At 42.8% G+C, this 18,677-nt stretch overlaps 1 protein-coding gene across 2 annotated transcripts in view; it reads right to left on the bottom strand.

Moving 5' to 3' along the window:
- Positions 1-10,903: 10,903 nt before the first annotated feature.
- The window catches only part of CACHD1 (cache domain containing 1), a 228,276-nt gene continuing 220,502 nt past the window's right edge, over positions 10,904-18,677 (bottom strand). For both annotated transcript variants that reach the window (XM_033225155.1, XM_033225156.1), the window contains one exon: positions 10,904-12,636. In XM_033225155.1, the coding sequence (XP_033081046.1) occupies positions 12,398-12,636 (239 nt within the window). In that variant the 3' untranslated portion in view covers positions 10,904-12,397. The remainder of the gene's footprint in view (positions 12,637-18,677) is intronic.

Below are 18,677 nucleotides of genomic sequence, written 5' to 3'. Positions count from 1 at the left end.
TTCTAGAAGTTTGCTTTAATATACATTACTATTCTAAGTGCCAAGCCTTTCTTCTATTTTTTTTTTTTTTTTGGAATTAAAACGACCCCATTTTGCGGTGGAGAGGCCATTTTTGTGGTACAAAACTTTTAAATTATCCCAACCTTTGGGTTGTGAGTTTTGCTTTTTCAGGCTCTAAGAAGGTCTTCTTCACTTTAAGGTCATAAGCATAGGGTTTCATTTCCTTCTGATATTTTTATAGTTGTAGGTTGATTTTGATGTGCTTGTGGGACATTTGGGTAAATAAGGCAACTCCAATCTCTTCCAGTTTTTTAGCAAGTAAACATATTCCTACCACCTCAGGTATCTTGAATTTACAATTGTGTTTTTCACCCTATTTCCAGTTTGGCAGTGAGGGGGTTTTCAGATGGGGGCTAAATAAACAATATAGAAATATCCTATTTTAGGGTCTTATGTTCCTCTTTAAAATCCACCGTAACGATAGCCAAGATTTGGAAGCAACCTAAATGTCCATCAACAGATTAATAGGTAAAGAAAATGTGGTACATATACACAATGGAGTACTATTCAGCCACAAAAAAAGAATGAGATCCTGTCATTTGCAACAACAGGGATGGAACAGGAGGTCATTATGGTAAATGAAATAAGCCAGGCACAGAAAGACAAACATCACATGTTCTCACTTATCTGTGGGAGCTAAAATTTAAAACAATTGAGCTCATGGAGACAGAGAATAGAAGGATGGTTATCAGATGCTGGGAAGGGTAGTTGGGGTGGGGTGGGGAGAAAAGGGACACAGTTATTGGGTACAAAAAAATAGAATAATAAGATCTAGTATTTGTTGGCACCATTGGGTGACTACAGTAAAAAATAATTTAATTGTACATTTAAAAATAACTAAAAGAGTATAATTGGATTGCTTAAAATGCAAAGCATAAATGATTGATGTATGGATACCCTATTTACCTTGATGTGATTATTATGCATTGCATGCTTGAATCAAAACATCTCATGTAACCCATAAGTATATACATCATGTACCCACAAAAATTAAAAATTAAATAAAATACACTTTAAATTCTGTTCAGACAAAAAAAATGTATTCACTCAGTAAATATGTTTTATGTGCCTGCTTGAGATAGGCATCAGGATGTAGCATGAAGATTGATTTCCCCCTGACCAGGCAGTGCTTACAGGCTGGCGAGAAGGCAGAAATAAAACAAATAGCAGTAAGTGTGATGAGAGCCAAGAAGGAGACATCTAGCATAGAGTACTGACACATATCCAGATGTCCACTGAGGTCATGCTGTCCTTGGAGACTTAAATAAAATTAGCTTGGACTTTTCATCTCATGTCTTACAGGAAGTCCAATAACCTTCTCAAGATTCCTGTGAATTCCTCAGGGCTTTGCTATCCTTGGCTCTGAGCTTTTGCCCCACTCAATTCTGTTTCACTTGTCTCCCATCCCTGCAGCTGTTCTCTCCTCTCTGCTCTGCCCTGGCCCTTTGGAACTTGGTTCATTCTCCTTGATTTCCCTTCAAGTCACTCATTTGATGTGTGAGTTTATGAAACTCCACTGAAACTTTGAGGAGCTTTACAATCAACACTCCTTCTGCCGTCTTCCACTGGTGCCTGTCATGATGCTCACTGGTGACCCTTCTCTGTGGATACCAGAGCCTTTGTGCTTGGGTCCTGTTTCTGCCTCAAGACTTTCCACATATCTCCCAGCTTCTTGATTCAGAAGCTCAATGTATCCCAGTTTATTATGCAGACCCATGTCACATAATAAAGAGGCTCCTCCGGCTGAGTGCAGTGGCTCACACCCGTAATCCCAGCACTTTGGGAGGCCGAGGCGGGCAGATCATTTGAAGTCAGGAGTTCGAGACCAACCTGGCCAACATGGTGAAACCTTGTCTCTACTAAAAGTACAAAAATTAGCTGAGCGTGGTGGTGCTCACCTGTAATGCCAGCTACTCGGGAAGCTGAGGCAGGAGAATCACTTGAACCCAGGAGGCGGAAGTTGCAGTGAGCTGAGATCACGCCACTGCACTCCAGCCTGGGCCATAAAGCACAACTCTGTCTCAAAAAAAAAAAAAAAAAAAGGAAAAAAGAAAAAAAAAGAGGCTTCTTCTTTAGTAACAAAGAAAGAACTGGCAGGTGAGTCAGAGTTTCAGCCTTTCTGTTTCCTTCTGTAAGTGGAAGGGGCCAGTATACAGATAGATTTTCCCTTTGATAAGAATTATGCTACCCTCTCTTGTTAGCGGGCAGGAGCACATCCGAACTTAGTTTTGCGTTTAAGTAACTTCTTTTGCATGCTAGTGCATCGTGAGTAGTCACTGAGAAAGTAGCATGGAAGCGGAGATCTGAGGAGGAGTGGTTGTTATCCAGGTGAGGGACGGGGCTGGGAGAGGTCGGCTTGGAGAAGTGGTCCAGGCAGAGTGAGCAGTGCATGCAAAGACTCTGAGGTAGAGTAGAGCAAGGTTTACTCAAGAAATTAAGAGAAGGCCGGGCATGGTGGCTCACACCTTTAATCCCAGTACTTTGGGAGGCTGAGGTGGGAGGACTGCTTGAGTCCAGGAGTTCAAGATCAGCCTGGGCAACATAGCAAGACCCTGTCTCTACAAAAAATTTAAAAATTGGCCAGACTTGATGGCATGTGTCTGCAATCCCAGTTTTTAAGGAGGCTGGGATGGGAGGATCGCTTGAGCTCAGGAGGTTGAAGCTGCTAGTGAACCACCACTGTGCCACTGCACTCAGCCTGGGTGACACACTGAGACCCTAACTCTTAAAAAAAAAAAAAAAGATGAATTAGAAGACACAAAACTCCTCCAGAATCAGTCCGTGGTGGGTGTTCTCTTGTCAGTAAGAAATGCTGGTCACTTGCTGTGTTGAAACTGAAAAGGGAAGAGGAGTCCAGTTTTGGTCTCAGATTTGGCTAAAGGCAATGAAGGAATTAGTTGTCTGTTCTTGTTTTCCAGAGCTGGTTTCTGCTTCCTTCTTAGGAAAGAATTCTGGTCAAAGCTTAGTAAGGAAGGGGCACCCTGAGGCACGTTGGACCTCTGGTCCCATCATGACTGGGAAATCAGTTTTTAATGTTTCTCTGGGGTTCCCTTGGCAAGAGGGTATCTGTTCAGTCAGTCCAGGGGTTTAGGATTTCATTTTTTGTTTCTCAAAGTGTAGGTGGTATAACATTTTGAATGCACAAAATGCCACTGAATTGTACAGTTTAAAAGTGGTTAGTTTTATAATATGTGACATGCATACTTATCAGTCATAGGAATGGGTGCTTCAATAACAAAAAGGTTACTCTGCCCACCGCATAGAGAATGAATTGGAGGAAATAAGAATGGAGAGAGGAAGGCCAGCCATGGTGGTTCACGCCTCTAACCCCAGCACTATGGGAGGCCGAGGTGGGTGGATCACCTGAGGTCAGGAGTTCAAGACCAGACTGGCCAACATGGCAAACCCCATCTCTACTAAAAATACAAAAATTAGCCAGGTGTGATGGTGCACAGCTGTAATTCCAGCTATCTGGGGGGTGGCTGAGGCATAAGAATCGCTGGAACACAGAAGGCAGAGGTCGCAGTGAGCCGAGATTGCACCACTGCACTCCTGCCTGGGAAACAGAGCAAGACTGTCTTAAAAAAAGAAAGAAAGAAAAAGAATGGAGAGAACAACGGGGAGGTTGCTGCAGTGTCCAGGTGCACAGTGACAGCAGCTCAGAGTAGGGAAGGGACAATGGGATCACTGGTGCTGGAACTGCTGGGGAGATACTCATGTAGAGAAGCACACAGACAACTGCAAAAGGGTACAGGATTTTAGGAAACAGAGAGTGGGACAAAGGTAGGGGTGCAGACCTGGGAGGAGGAGCGCATTTACTGCTCCCAGGGGAAGTCACAACCCAGGATGAACTCATGGCGCAGTACGTGCAGCCATGTGGCCACAGGAGGAGGCCGTTTGTGAGGTCTTGAGCGAACACTATGATTTTGAAATGTGAGCCCAGAAAGACAGAGAAACATGAATAGTAATGTGAGGGGAAAGCAAAGCTAAGGAAGTTTTGTATTTTTAGGTTAGAGGATAATTGAATGTGCATTAGGTTCAAAGAGTAGGAACCACTGGTGGGAAAGTGGAGCTGAGGCTATGCATTTTTGATGCAACTACATCAAACATGTACAGGCTGGCACTGCAAAGGAGCAGGAACCTTCCTTCCTCTGAGAGAGAACAGAGAACAGGATGATGTCTGAGAGCAACTTTTATGTGGTAGGGATAAAAGTCATGGGACTTATACCCAAATGCGAGGGTAGAACCTAAAGGCAGCTTTGGAGAAACTGTGGCAGGACAGAGTAAAGGGGCAAAGGATGTGGACATGTTTGGGAAGGTTTTTAATTTATTTGTTTGTTTTGAGATGGAGTCCCGCTCTTGTTGCTCAGGCTGGAGTGCAATGGCGCAATCTCATCTCACTGCAACCTCTGCCTCCCGGGTTCAAGTGATTCTCCTGCCTCAGCCTCCCGAGTAGCTGTTATTACAGGCAAGTGCCACCATCCTCAGCTAATTTTTGTACTTTATTAGTAGAGACGGGGTTTCGCCAAGTTGGCCAGGCTGCTCTTGAACTCCCGACCTCAGGTGATCCACCTGCCTTGGCCCCCCAAGCTGCTGGGATTACAGGTGTGAGCCACTGCGCCCGGCCATGGGAAGGGATTTTAGAGGGAAGTGGAAGTGAGTAAACTGGGTCTGGATAAGGGATTGCCAAGGATCCCTGAAAGTCAAGAACATACCTTTGGAGGGGAGCCAAGCATCTCGTTATGTAATTTTTTTTTTCCCCCAAAAGTACTAGGCCTAAGAACTAAGACAGCAATCCTGGTGGGTATAGTGTTGCATAAAATACTTTAATCAAGCCGCACTGAAATAGAATGGGAATGGCATGAAAGAAATACAAGTAGTATTATAAGAAATAGGATTTGAGCCGGGCGCGGTGGCTCAAGCCTGTAATCCCAGCACTTTGGGAGGCCGAGACGGGCGGATCACGAGGTCAGGAGATCGAGACCATCCTGGCGAACACGGTGAAACCCCGTCTCTACTAAAAAACTACAAAAAACTAGCCGGGCAACGTGGCGGCGCCTGTAGTCCCAGCTACCCGGGAGGCTGAGACAGGAGAATGGCGTGAACCCGGGAGGCGGAGCTTGCAGTGAGCTGAGATCCGGCCACAGCACTCCAGCCTGGTGACAGAGCGAGACTCCGTCTCCAAAAAAAAAAAAAAAAAAAAAAGAAATAGGATTTGAAAATCTTTTGTATATAAGTTCTCTTTTCAAAAGGAATGTTATTTAAAACTATTTTGAATAGATAACTCTATATTTAAATTAGCCATTAGGAATGATTTTTGCATTGAGGAGTACATCGATGTCATATAAATTATTATAATAAAATATAGGTCGCTTTTAAAAGGCCCATCTACTGAACCTGTATGTTTTAGGAAGTTGTTGAGGGTTTTCACACCAGAGATAACATTAAAAAAACTCAAACCTGCAACATTATGTAAATTGTTAGTACAATATACTAAAAGTCTTTTGTACTAATTGATTAAGCATATGATTTGGAGAAATCATTTGGCTTCATTCACTGCTTTAAATATTACATATATTATTATAACTTGCAACTAATTATGACTGTAGTTGGCACTCTAGAAATTTAGTTGTGTAAGTCCAGGGTGTGGTGCCATGAGCACTACAAAGAGGAATAAGAAACAGTCCCTGCCCTGAGAAAGCTGATATCTAGTTGGGGCTATAAGAGTTCATATGAAAAGGAGGGACGAGCGTCCTGGCTTATGCCTGTAATCTCAGCACTTTGGTCAGGAGTTTGAGAACAGCCTGGCCAATATGGTGAAGCCCTGTCTCTACTGAAAACACAAAAATTAGCTGAGTGTGGTGGCGTGTGCCTGTAGTCCCACTACTTGGGAGGCTGAGGCATGAGAATCCCTTGAACCCAGGAGATGGAGGTTGCAGTGAGCTGAGATCGTGCCCCTGGACTCCAGCCTGGTGACAGAGCAAGACTCGGTCTCAAAAGAAAAAACCCAAACAAAAACTAAAAACAAAAACAAACTAGTTCATATGAAAAGGCAACTAACATCCAAGCAAGATGAACTAGAATCTCATAACTGGTGGAGAAGTAATAGCTTTGGAAGATTCAAAGGGTCAGAGCTCACTTTAAAACTCAGACATAGGGGTGGGTAAGTGGGGTAATTAAGGTGTATTTGAATTGAAAGTTGCCGATGTGAAGAGAGTGGTTATTTTTCTTGAGAGCTGAAAAGAACACACAAGAAGATCAAAACACATAAAGACACATAGCACATCGGGAAAGTCAGGTTTCTGGTCAGTAGACCAGCTGGCTGGAGCATAGCAGAGATGTGCAAGGGGTAGCAGGATGGGGTTTTGAATTTAAGGAGGGTATGAACTGTGGAGCATGCCATTAGGAGAATTAGGTAGAGAAAAAGGCTAGACTGACAGCTCTTCTACAGTACTGACTAATCAGAGCTGAAGTATATTGAATGAATTAGCACGCAGAAAGACCTTACCACAATGCCTATTACAAAGCAAGTGTTCCATGAGCGACATCAGCATTACTGTTACTGGGCTGAGGTGTGCACAATGATCTTGACACCTCTAGCCACTTTATGCCAAACACACCAAACATTGACTCTTCATTCCTTATCCTCCTCACCAAACTGTTTCTGCTCGTCTCCTCCAGCACAGCAAGTGATGGAATCGTTCAAACCATGAACCCTTTTCTCACCACTCTCTATATCCGGCCCACAACCAGCCCTATCCTTTCTGCTTCCAAAATACATTTTTCACCATTCCACTTTCCTTTGTCTTCACTGTCATCATTCTGCATTTACTTAGACTTCTGCAATGGTTTCCTGTCCACATTTCCATTTTTGCTGCCCTACAATATATTATCAATTCAGAATGGTCTTCAATATAGATAGCTGGGCATCATGGCGGTACGCACCTGTAGTCCCAGCTACTCAGGATTGCTTGAGCCCAAGAATTTGAGGCTCTAGTGTGCCATGATAGCACCTGTGAATAGTCACTGCATTCCAGCTTGGGCAACATAGTGAGACTATATATATATACTTCATTTTCCTGCCTCTTCATTCTCACTGCATCTCGCTTTCCCTTTGTTGACCAATGCACTAGACTTGATGCTTTCATAGCTCAGGCCTACTGAGGTTCTATTCCCTCTGTCTGAAATATCTGCCTGCCCACTGTACCCTTGTCTATCTAGCTCTTTCTTATTCTTCAGGTGGCAGCTTCAGCATCACCCTCTCAGAGGCTTCCCACGAGCATCAAATCTAAAGCAGGTTCTGTTCCTCCCAACTCCCATTGTGGGTTAATTCACCCATTGCTCTTGCAATGCCTTCACAGCAAATGACCCTATGCAAAGGTGTACTTATATTTTTGCATTTGCTGGTTTTATGTCTATACTGGATGCTTTCAAGTAGAGGTATTAAAAAGTCAATTCAACTGATCTTAAACAATAGGACATTTTATTATCTCCCATAAGTGGAAATCCGGAGGCAGGATGGGATTCAGAGCTGGCTGAGTCAGCAGTTTAAGATGTCCTATTCTTTCATTCTCTGTACTCCACTGTCCATGGCATCAGTGTCACCCTGTAGCTGCTGACACTGGTGAAAGAAAGATGGCAGCCAGCTAGGATAGACGTTACCTGCTGGCTTCTTCACATTTACTGGGAGACAGAGTCTTTCCTTGCAACCCAAGTCCTTTCAGTCAGATTGAACCAAATTAGGTCACATGTTCCCCCTACCATCAGGAAAAATGCTTTATGCTATTTGCAGTGAGTCTTAGTTTCTGACCAAACAAGTAGGATGGATTTATTATTCTTGTCATAGGACTAAGAAATCCAACTCTATGACTGAAGTCAATGGAATTGTGGGATAAACAATCCTGGGAGTGCAATACTGGGGACTCAACCCTGTTATCCACTTACATCTCCACATACATCCACTTACATCTCCACATTCAGTATGGAAAAGGATCATGCCTGTTTCATTCATTCCTATGTATTCAACTTCAGGCCTTCTTGCTTTTCAACTTCAGGCCACCCCAAGCAATGACAAGAAAGCATGTGTAGCTTAAAAAGAGATGGAGGGCAACAAATAGTACTGAAAAAAGGCGCTGAAGTCAAAACTTTGGAGAACTCCTTTATTTAGGGCACACATTCTCAGTGGAGGAGATACTGCCTATAAAGGAGTGAAAATGAATTATTGCAGAAGGAAAAGAAACGGAGATGACAATGATTTGTATCTCTCCAAAATGCAACCCAATCCAAAGAAAACCTTATCCTCTAGTATTTAATTTCCCTTGTTAGGGAGAATTCAAATTAAATTAAAATTTCTTCCTCAAGGGGAGGGAGCAATAATTAATAAAAAATGAGAAACACTGAATTATGGGACAAGAGAAGGAAGAGGCCATAATGAGCAATTTAGGGCTGATGAGAGAGAATGGAGGAAATCTAGAAAAATCTCAATCTCAATGTGTGTACTTAACTATTAAAAAATATCTAGTTACAGTGCCTAAGTAATAGACACAGAAACTTAAAATTATTTTTAACTAAAACATTAGGAAAAACTCCTGAATATGGCATTCTGTCTCAGTTAGGAAAATCATTACTCCTCCTCTTCTGAAACAGACCAAAAGGGACATAGATGAGACCTGGCTGGTATGGGTTTTTTGTTTGTTTTGTTTTGTTTTTAGAAAGGGTCTCACTTTGTTGCCCAGACTAGAGTGCAGTGGCGTGATCTCAGCTCACTTAACCTGGACCTCCTAGACTCAAGCAATCCTCCCTCCAGAGTAGCTGGGACTACAGGCATTTGTCACCATGCTTGGTTAATTTTTGTATTTTTAGCAGAGACCGGGTTTCACCATACTGGCCAGGCTGGTCTCAAACTCCTGACCATGTGATCCACCCACTTCAGCCTTCCAAAATGCTGGGATTACAGGTGAGAGACATGGCACCTGGACCCGGCTGGCATGTTTTAAGAATATAATTATTCTGCCAGATATACATTTAAAAAAATGTAATCATTAGGGCAGTTCATCGCCATGGGAAAAAGAACTTGTGGTATTTCAGGACTTCTTTCCACATACCAGTCACTCTGATAGGCAAAACAAGTTCATATTGCCTAAGTTTTTCAAATATATTATCAATGAGGTTTAGATGAGTATTCAATCAACTGGAGGAAAAAACATACCCTACAGTATAGTTTACAAAATTTCTAAAATAAACCTATCTGAAAAGCAGATGAACCGTATATGCCATGAGGACTAGCATGAGCCTGAGCCCTGTTTCCCTTGGGCTACAACAGGACATTTTTTTTCCTAGCTATATAAAGTGACCTGGAATCTCCTTAGTTTTGATACTTATCAACATTGATAAGCAATGTTGGTTACTGGCAGCAGGAGGCTTTGGTGAATGAAAAGATATTGGTAGGACCTCCTTCAGGATCTCAGGGAAGACTCATGTTTTTTTTTTTTGAGACGGAGTCTCGCTCTGTCGCCCAGGCTGGAGTGCTGTGGCCGGATCTCAGCTCACTGCAAGCTCCGCCTCCCGGGTTCACGCCATTCTCCTGCCTCAGCCTCCCGAGTAGCTGGGACTACAGGCGCCGCCACCTCGCCCGGCTAGTTTTTTGTAGTTTTTAGTAGAGACGGGGTTTCACCGTGTTAGTCAGGATGGTCTCGATCTCCTGACCTCGTGATCCGCCCGTCTCGGCCTCCCAAAGTGCTAGGATTACAGGCTTGAGCCACCGCGCCCGGCCAGACTCATGTTTAACAAACACTGTTAACTGGCACCATGATAGAAAATCTCTGGAAACATATTTTACTATTTAAACAATGACAACGAATGTTTAAATGACATTATATGTAACCCTTTGATTAGATAAAAGATAATTATAGAAGATCAAAACTTCAACCTTATGTCATATTTCACAGGATCTTTAAAACTCAGCAATGTTTTGGTTTAGGTATAAACATTCAATTACTTTCCCCTCAAGTTTGGAATAGGAAAAACTCTTATCACAAAAGATACAAAATGTGCTGGGTGCGGTGGCTCATCCTAGCACTTTGGGATGCCGAGGTGGATGATCATTTGAGGTCAGGAGTTCGAGACCAGCATGGCCAACATGGCGAAACCCAGTCTCTATTAAAAACACAAAAATTAGCCGAGCCTGGTGGCAAGTACCTATAATCCCAGCTATTCAGGAGGCTGAGGCAGGAGAATCACTTGAACCCAGGAGGCAGAGGTTGCAGAGAGCTGAGAGATCACGCTGCTGTGCTCCAGCCTGGGTGACACAGCAAAATCCCATCTCAAAAATGAAAACAAACAAAAAAACCCAAAAGATACAAAATGTATTTTGTTACTGTGTTTGTATAGATGATACCTATTTCATTTTTAACCTCTTAAGTTTTGTGATTCTTTTCTTGAATTCACCAAGTTTCCCCTCCACTTCTCCCTCCTCAATCAATTTCCTAACACAGAGCTTCTCAACCTTAGGAAACGAACTAGTATCCTATGAGGAAGTTTAATTTCTGGGAAGGCAGGGAACTAATTCAATCCTTCTAGCAGTTAGAGAAGAACCATTTATTATTAGTTACATGAATACAGACGCTCAGGAAGGGAGAGCTATGTTCTACACATTTTTATCCCATTATATTGTTAAGTTGTTTGCATATTTGATCTAGATGGTCAAGAAGCCCTAGAAGTTGACTGTAGCATTGAAAAGAGGTCTATTTTCAGTTTGGCAACTGACCTGCTAGGTTACAAAGTGAATGTAACTTGCCTAGAGGCACAAGGAGTGGTACATTAACCATCACTGTAGCCACTAAAGTGGTCTGTTGCATACTGTTTATTTCACTAGATTGCAATTTTATACACAGTATGAAGGGGTTTCCTGATAGCACATATATAGTTTACTTTCTGTACTGTTGAAGAACCAATTGGTTTTTACATTGTATCATAATACCCTATCATTAAAACATTATTCAGTGAATTTTTTCCAACTACATATAAACGGAGATTTACCACACACATTCTTTACCACGGTGCAAGAATGTCTTTATAACATATTTGAATCACAAAATGTGAGTCTAAAATACATCACTGTAATTAAAACACTACTTTAAAGTTACAATGCCCCATGTTATAGTAGCCAGATTTGATTAGTCCCTGTATAAATCACAAAGCAGTTTGGTGGATAATGGCTTGGATAACTGGCAGCAGCTTTTAACTGTAGTATTAAAAAAAAAAATCTTTAATTAAGAACCAGACATTCACAATTTAGAAAACATCTTCCCTTATATGTCAATATTCTCAGTCGAAATGGGACATTAAAAATTTGTAGTCTCTAAAACAAGGAAAATAAATCCAACCCTCCCTTAGCTGAAAGGATGCGGTTCTAACATTAGGTTTCGTAGAAACCTAAGACTAGCATTGTGCGAGGAGTGGAAACAAGTCATAAGAAACGTAACATTTCTTTTAAAACCTCTTAGATTCCTCTGCCCCTCCCCATCTCTGTCAAACACAGAGAAAGAATACTGCATTACAAACAAAGATGTGTTTCCATGAAATGATGTAAACAAGTCAGAGGGAAAGATTTCTTCATTTTCCTATTTTGTGGAGTGGGGCAGTGGGATATCAGTTAAATAAGAAATAGAGCTCCTTAATCAAAGAATCACTTCATTACACACAAAATAACTCAGGACAACTGCTGAAAACTTCTCCTGTGTTTCCTTTCCTTTTCCCCAAAGTTTGAGAATATTTGAAAGTTCAATAAATAGTAGAAAAATAATCCTTTACTTAGAAATTTTGAGATGCATCATTTAGAGCATAACATGAGTTCCATACAGCAATTGTGGTATCCAGGTACCGCTAAGAAACAAAGTGAACTCTTCAACGCACACATTTGTATCTGCATGTGCCACATTCCAGTCTCTGGGTGAGCAGATTTTTCTCTCTTCCAGTTAAGGAGAGCTGAATGCTTCTGGCTCTTCGGAACATTCCTCTGGCTCAGCTTCACGTGCAGGTTCCGTCTCTGTGTTTGGAGGCTCGCCTTCTGTTCCCTTCCATTAGTGTTATGGCAGGTTCGTTCATCAGGCTTATTTCCCCTCCATTTCAGAACCAGCCTCACGTCTTCACAAATGTGACTGTGTTGTTGTTTCTCTCATTTTTAACCATGTCATCAGGCAGGAAATGACTCAAACAACTCTGCACAAAGTACAAACACGAGGGAGGTCTCTTGCTGTGGGTTTTAAGCTGGTTCTTTTTCTTTCCAGAACATTCGGTAGCTCCCAGATCTCATCTTGGCATGGAGGTGAGGAGATCGTTAGCATTCTGCATCAACAGTGTGTACCGTCACGGCCGCCTGTAAGTGGTGGCTATGATGAAGTGTAGGGTGGTGTGACCGGTAGTGGTGGAACTTGTGACTTAGTAGGGCAGCAGTCTGAGGGGGGGTATCCAGGTCTAAGTCCTCATCATGGTTTCCCACATCGACCCCGGCTGACAAGGGGTCATTGTTGCATGGAGGATTTTCACTGTCCTCCTGTGGGCTCATGGTGCTGTAACCTAGAAAAAGAACAAAACAAACACACAGCTGAGAGCTTCAAGACGCAGAGAGAAGATTCACTTACAATTTCTAGGGCACTGGGAGGTATTCCTGCCTTTGCAATACATAAGTGCAAACACTGGCAGACTGTTAGCAGATGCTAAAGTAATTTATCTTTAAAGAGATTTAGTGATAACTCTTTTTTCCCTTAAAACAATGACACAATACATACATAACCACTTTAGACAGCTGAGAAAGTATGGAGGAGAAAAAAAAAATAAACCAGAACCCTCATCCCAAATCCCCAAACCAGCAACACGAAAATGAAAATCACCCTACATCCCATCATCCATGGCTAGCCACCACTGGGGACCTACCTTTCTACACTTCTACCTGAGATAAAGATGATCTTTTTTATTAAAGAAATCCAAAAAATGGGCAGCCTCAAGAAGAAGATCTGAACAGGACTCAGATCAATTGGGGCTGGTGGGGAAATCTGGGCTTCAAAATGCCTGAGTGTGACGCCACAATAGAACAAAAAGAGCCACCACCATCACCTGCGTACTTGCTCGGTAGCAGGCACTTGTGTCATTTCTTGCACACCAATGACGATGTATTTTAATATCCATTTTACAATTCAGGAAAATGATGTTCAGAGACGTTAAGGAACTTGCCCAAAGTTCTAGTGTCTAATGAAACACTAACTCCAGGCCGGGCGCGGTGGCTCAAGCCTGTAACCCCAGCACTTTGGGAGGCCGAGACGGGCGGATCACGAGGTCAGGAGATCGAGACCATCCTGGCTAACACGGTGGAACCTCGTCTCTACTAAAAACTACAAAAAACTAGCCGGGCGAGGTGGTGGCTGAGGCAGGAGAATGGCGTGAACCTGGGAGGCGGAGCTTGTAGTGAGCTGAGATCCGGCCACAGCACTCCAGCCTGGGTGACAGAGCGAGACTCCGTCTCAAAAAAAAAAAAAAAAAAAAAGAAACACTAACTCCACATATACCCACGGCAACTAGCTGTGGAATCAACTATTCTCTGTTAGTTGCCCCACCTCCCCCGTTTAAATTTAATTTCTTTTGGTATTCTAAGCAATACATGTTTCAAAGGCAAATGTCCTTGCTGATCAAAGGATTCCATTCTCAGATTCCTGGCATGTTTTTAAATATTGCAAAAATCTCCTTTAAACATTTTGAGAAGCGACAGCTCATTAATATTTCCACTGCATCTACAGTTAGCATCAATCAGCACTTACCCGTGGGTAGTGCTAAGTCACATTCACGGCTGCAAAATTGACGTTCTTGCATGCAGCCAAGCAGGAGTCATTTGTGGCTGAAACTGTATGCTCTGTGCAAAAATTCTGTCCTCCGTGAAACGTTACTCAAATGATAGAATTATATAGCTGTCAGTCCAACTTAACAAATATTTACCGTGTACCTACAATATACAAGTCACTGTGTTGGGCACTGGAAGACATACAAAGATGAAAGCCTGGGCCCTGCACAGGGAGCTCAAAAGCTAGTGTTTGAGAAATGAAACAAATAGAAGCATTGGTCATTCAATTATTCATTGACTGAAGACCATTATGGGGCTGGAGCAGATGAGGAAACATGAATAAGAGGCCTCACCTTTCCTTAATGACTTCACAGCTGAGTTTGAGACAGATGCTCACAAAGCAAAGCTTCCTCTTACACAGATAATGGTAAATGCTATAACTGAGGTATAATTCAAATCCAGAAGAGGGAATATCTAATTCTGGCTAGGGGAATAAGGAATCTTCAGAGAATGTATATTTTAGTCGGACTGAAGTGGGTGAGTAGGAGTTTGATAAGTGGATATGAAGAAAGGAACAGGACGACCACAGCCATAGAGGTGTGGATATAAAGGCCATCCTTGTTCCACGTGGCTTGGATGAGTGCTAGCAGGTAGCTGGAGAGTAGGGCAGGTGGGAGGCAGAGAGTTGAGTCAGATCATAAAGCCCATGCCGAAGAGTAGCAAATGGAGAGACCCCACAAGATTCTGAGCAGGCCAAAAAATGGCATGATCATTTGTGTTTAGAGGATGGTGGTTTGGGAGATGAAGGGAAAGGAAAGACAGTGAGCACTTAGGAGGTTATTTCAACAGCCCACGTGAGGGATAGAGAAAACTAGGGCAGTGGGATTGGACAGATTTAAAAGCTATCTCAGTGGTGGAGGCAAGAGAAATCGGTAAGTCATCAGATGTGGGGGACTGTGGGGGTGAGGAGCAGTGAAAGGCGGCTACAACTTCAACTTATAATGATAAGAAAGGACAACTCACAGATTGACTCTCAGGAAAGAAGACAAATTTTGTTTATGCACAGCTTGATTTTGAGAGTCTGTAGGTCACATATGTAGAGATGTCTAGCCAGAATCTCAGAAGTGTCATCTGCAAATTCAGGGCAGAAGAGGAAGTGTTCACTGACATATGTGTCCACCACGACTGAGTGCCTTCTTGGTGCCAGGTGCCAGGCTAGAGGCTGGACAGGAAAGGGTTAAGGTGAGGCCTCAGCTCCTGAGAGGCCCATGGGCAAGAAGGGGAAACACCCATGTGCTAAAACAGAGGCACACAGAAGGAACTCCAAAGCCAATGAACTTGGCTTAGATCCTTGAGGAGGTGACAACTGGGTAGCCCTGATGGGAGACAAGGGACTCAGTAGGTAAAGACAGGGGTGTAAAGGTACTTACAGCAGGGCCCAAGTACATGCAATGGTACAACAGCTGGAAGGGCTCTGGTGGCTTCTGGGAATGGTGAAAGCTTGGGGCTGGGGGTGGGGGCAGTGGGAGATGGCACTGGACAGACAGGCTAAGACCAGGTCAAGAAGGCTGGCTGAAGCTATGAGCTATGATCTAGAATTGGACAGTGGGAGTGGTCAGGGGGCATGGGGGAGGCTGGACAGAAGGAAGGTGGGATCAGAGGCTCAGAGGACAGGGTGCTGGAGCATGTGCCTTGAGGAGATGGCAAAAACCTGAAGTAGGGCAGCTGCAGTGTGTGGACTGTTCAAGTGTACAGTAGGCTGGATTTGGTGAACTTAATGGACTTGCCTGGTGAAGATGCCAGGGAGCTGACATCCTTGTAAAAGGTCGAGGTTTCTAGGTTCAGATGCTGAGCAAATAGTGATGCCTTTACCCAGGATTAAGAGACCAGGAGCCAGAATAGGTTTCTCAGCTTTAGCAGGGCTAAGTCTGGAGTGGTAGATCGGATGCTGCGCTCCAAAACCTAAGTCACAAACTGCTGTGCATGTTGAAACCACCTTATGCTATATATGTAAAGAATTAAAGTAGAAAACAGGATTTTAGTGAAATCCCAGTGATTATTCCAACACATCCTGGACAGCTTCCCGTCTCTGCTCATTTACAAGCACCCACACACTAACTGATAATTCATGTCAGCATTCGAGGTGTTAGATTCATGGTGGCCCTTCTGCTTGGCTCACCCTCCCACCTTCCCTCATCTTGCTATTGTGCCTCATGCTTCAGTTGGAAAGTCTTCTCTGGGAAGCTTTCCCAACCTATTTCCCCCACCCACCTCGAGTCCTGCCAGCACACATGGCGGCTGGTGCCCCTTCTGTGATGTTACATGCATTCTGTGCACATCTCTTAGATTTTGCCATATTATAATAAAAGTATAAGGCTACCTATCTATTAGCAAATTCTTTCTTAAATCGTAAGTTCCTGTTTATCTTTGTAACCCTAGTATTTAACAGTGACTCATACAAAGCAGGAACTTAAAAACAACTGCTGCCCCACCCCCCACCAACGTATACTATACTCCCAAAACAATGGCATCAATGAATTTTGTAGTCACCTATGGCTTTGCCTGGTACGACATTCACTAGTCTCATCTAATAATGAAGACATCCTAGGATACAGTGGGCTCTGTCCAGGGGTTATGACAGAATCCAGTGACACTCTGAACCTGGCTGGTCACAGGTCTTGGATTCACATCCAGGACGGTAGTGATGGTGCAGCTGTCTCCAAGGCAACTCAGGAGGGCACCCATCTCTTCATCTCAGGATGGCACCCCCATCTCTTCTGCTACTGCTTTCTGATAGGAACCTCAACAGAGGTGCTTTCAGAGTAAAACTCTCATACTAAGGCCATTCCAGTTAATTTGCTTACTATGATACCATTGCTCAACCCCTCTGTAACTTCCTCTTATTTCAATAATTAATGGAAATCTGAAGGGGTCAGGGGAGAAGGGAATAGCAAGTTGTGGAGAAGCAGGAGAAAGACAAACACATTTTCTTATTCAGCAAGTTAATTGTTTGCTCAGTGCCAGGCAATTCTGTTGAGCACTGGGAAGGGTGATGAATTAAGACAGACATAGTCCCTGACTCATGGAGGAAGAGGCACTATTTGAAACACAAAGGATATTTGCAAACACTTTCAATGAAAAATTTCTTTACTATCCAAAGGCTTATGTAGCAAAGTGTCTGCAAATACAATCTCAAGTGAGAAATGGGCTTTAGAAAGGAGGTCAGGCATCTGATTAGGTTTCTGTTCTTTGACAGTCTGCTTATATATTTATCTGATAGTTCCTAAGAAACTTCATTTGATTATAAGGGGTGTGACGTCCCTCTGGGGACGCACTCACCATCTCGTGGCCACAGAGAGTAACTGCAGGAGAATATCTGTGCACCTCTAGAAAATGGTCTTATGTTCATCTACAAAGTTTTTTGACCAGGTTTTTAAGGTTCAGCATTTGCTTTTTAAGTATTTTGGAATTTGCCATGAACTAGGGGGAATCTTCCTCTACAAAGAAAAAAATGTTGCCTAATATACACCTACATAAAGTTTCTGATGAGATAGTAACCAAAATACAAATTCACAAGGAACAAATAACATATAGGTGTTTTTTGACTTAAAAATAAGCCAATAGATGATTGGACAGAACATGATATTTTTAAGAGAAATGGGCAAAGCAAATAGATAGTTGAAAACATACACAGGTAGTAATTGTTTCTAACCTCCACTTTTGAGAGTAACACTGCTGAAAATCAGTCATTCTAAGTGGTCTTAGACTATGGACCAAAATGATTCTACTTTCAAAAAACATTCTCAATTTGAGCAGTTTTTCTTAAGATACAACAATTAAAATTAGATTCTTTTGAAGAACGAAATTCTGTTGGCGATGTAAAATATTTCTAAATAAAAATACACCTTAAAGTTTCTACGTTTAGGTTGGTAACATTCAATTTTAATTCAATTCTAGGATCACAACTCTGAACCATACCAAGAGAGCCTAGGCCGTTGTGTGGTCATGTATTTACAGACTTAATTGAGTTTCCTTTTGTGTAACACACTCAAGGATTCATGTGGAAATACTCTGATCAGGGAGTACAGAATCATGGCGCCACAATCCTACCAGTTCAAGGGCCAGTCAATGCCAGTTCCTCCATGGGGTCTCCCATAATTTACTCGCAGATAAAAGTGAACTCTCGCCCCTTTCCTTCTTTGTCCTACTCTTTTAAGGAAGCTGTCATATTCCATCTTTTATCAAGCATATGAATACATGCATTCATTTATAGCTTCCTCCTAGACTGCAAATTCCTTCAGGGCAGGGTGGGCACAGAGGTAGGGAGGTCAACCCCGAGCACCATGCCTATCATATGTCATTTCATTTCATCCTCATTGTAACTCTACCTAGCAGGCTTTTTGTTTGTTTTTTGTTTTTTTATTTTTTGAGACAGCTCTGTCTTAAAGAGCTCAAATAGTTCTCGGCTAGAGTGCAGTGGTGCAAACATGGCTCATTGCAACCTCGACCTCCTGGGCTCAAGTGATCTTCCTACCTCAGTCTCCTGAGTAGCTGGGCCTACAGGCATGTACCACCATGCGTGGCTAATTTTTTTACTTTGTAGAGACAGGGTCTCACCATATTGCCCAGACTGCAGTAAGAATTTTTAATCCTACTTTTAAGTATTCGGAAATTCAGGTCTAAGGTAGCTCACTAAGGTCTCAACAGCTCGTGGAAAAAAAAGAGGGAGAAGTAGGCTTCAAAGTGAACTGGCTTTACCCTATCTCCTAAGCTCTTCCTCTACACC

Source organism: Trachypithecus francoisi, unplaced genomic scaffold (genome assembly GCF_009764315.1).
Source record: "Trachypithecus francoisi isolate TF-2019V2 unplaced genomic scaffold, Tfra_2.0 Lachesis_group12, whole genome shotgun sequence".
NCBI classification, from domain to species: Eukaryota; Metazoa; Chordata; class Mammalia; order Primates; family Cercopithecidae; genus Trachypithecus; species Trachypithecus francoisi.
Note: the sequence above shows the minus strand (reverse complement) of the source record. Positions and strands in the feature narration are given on the sequence as shown.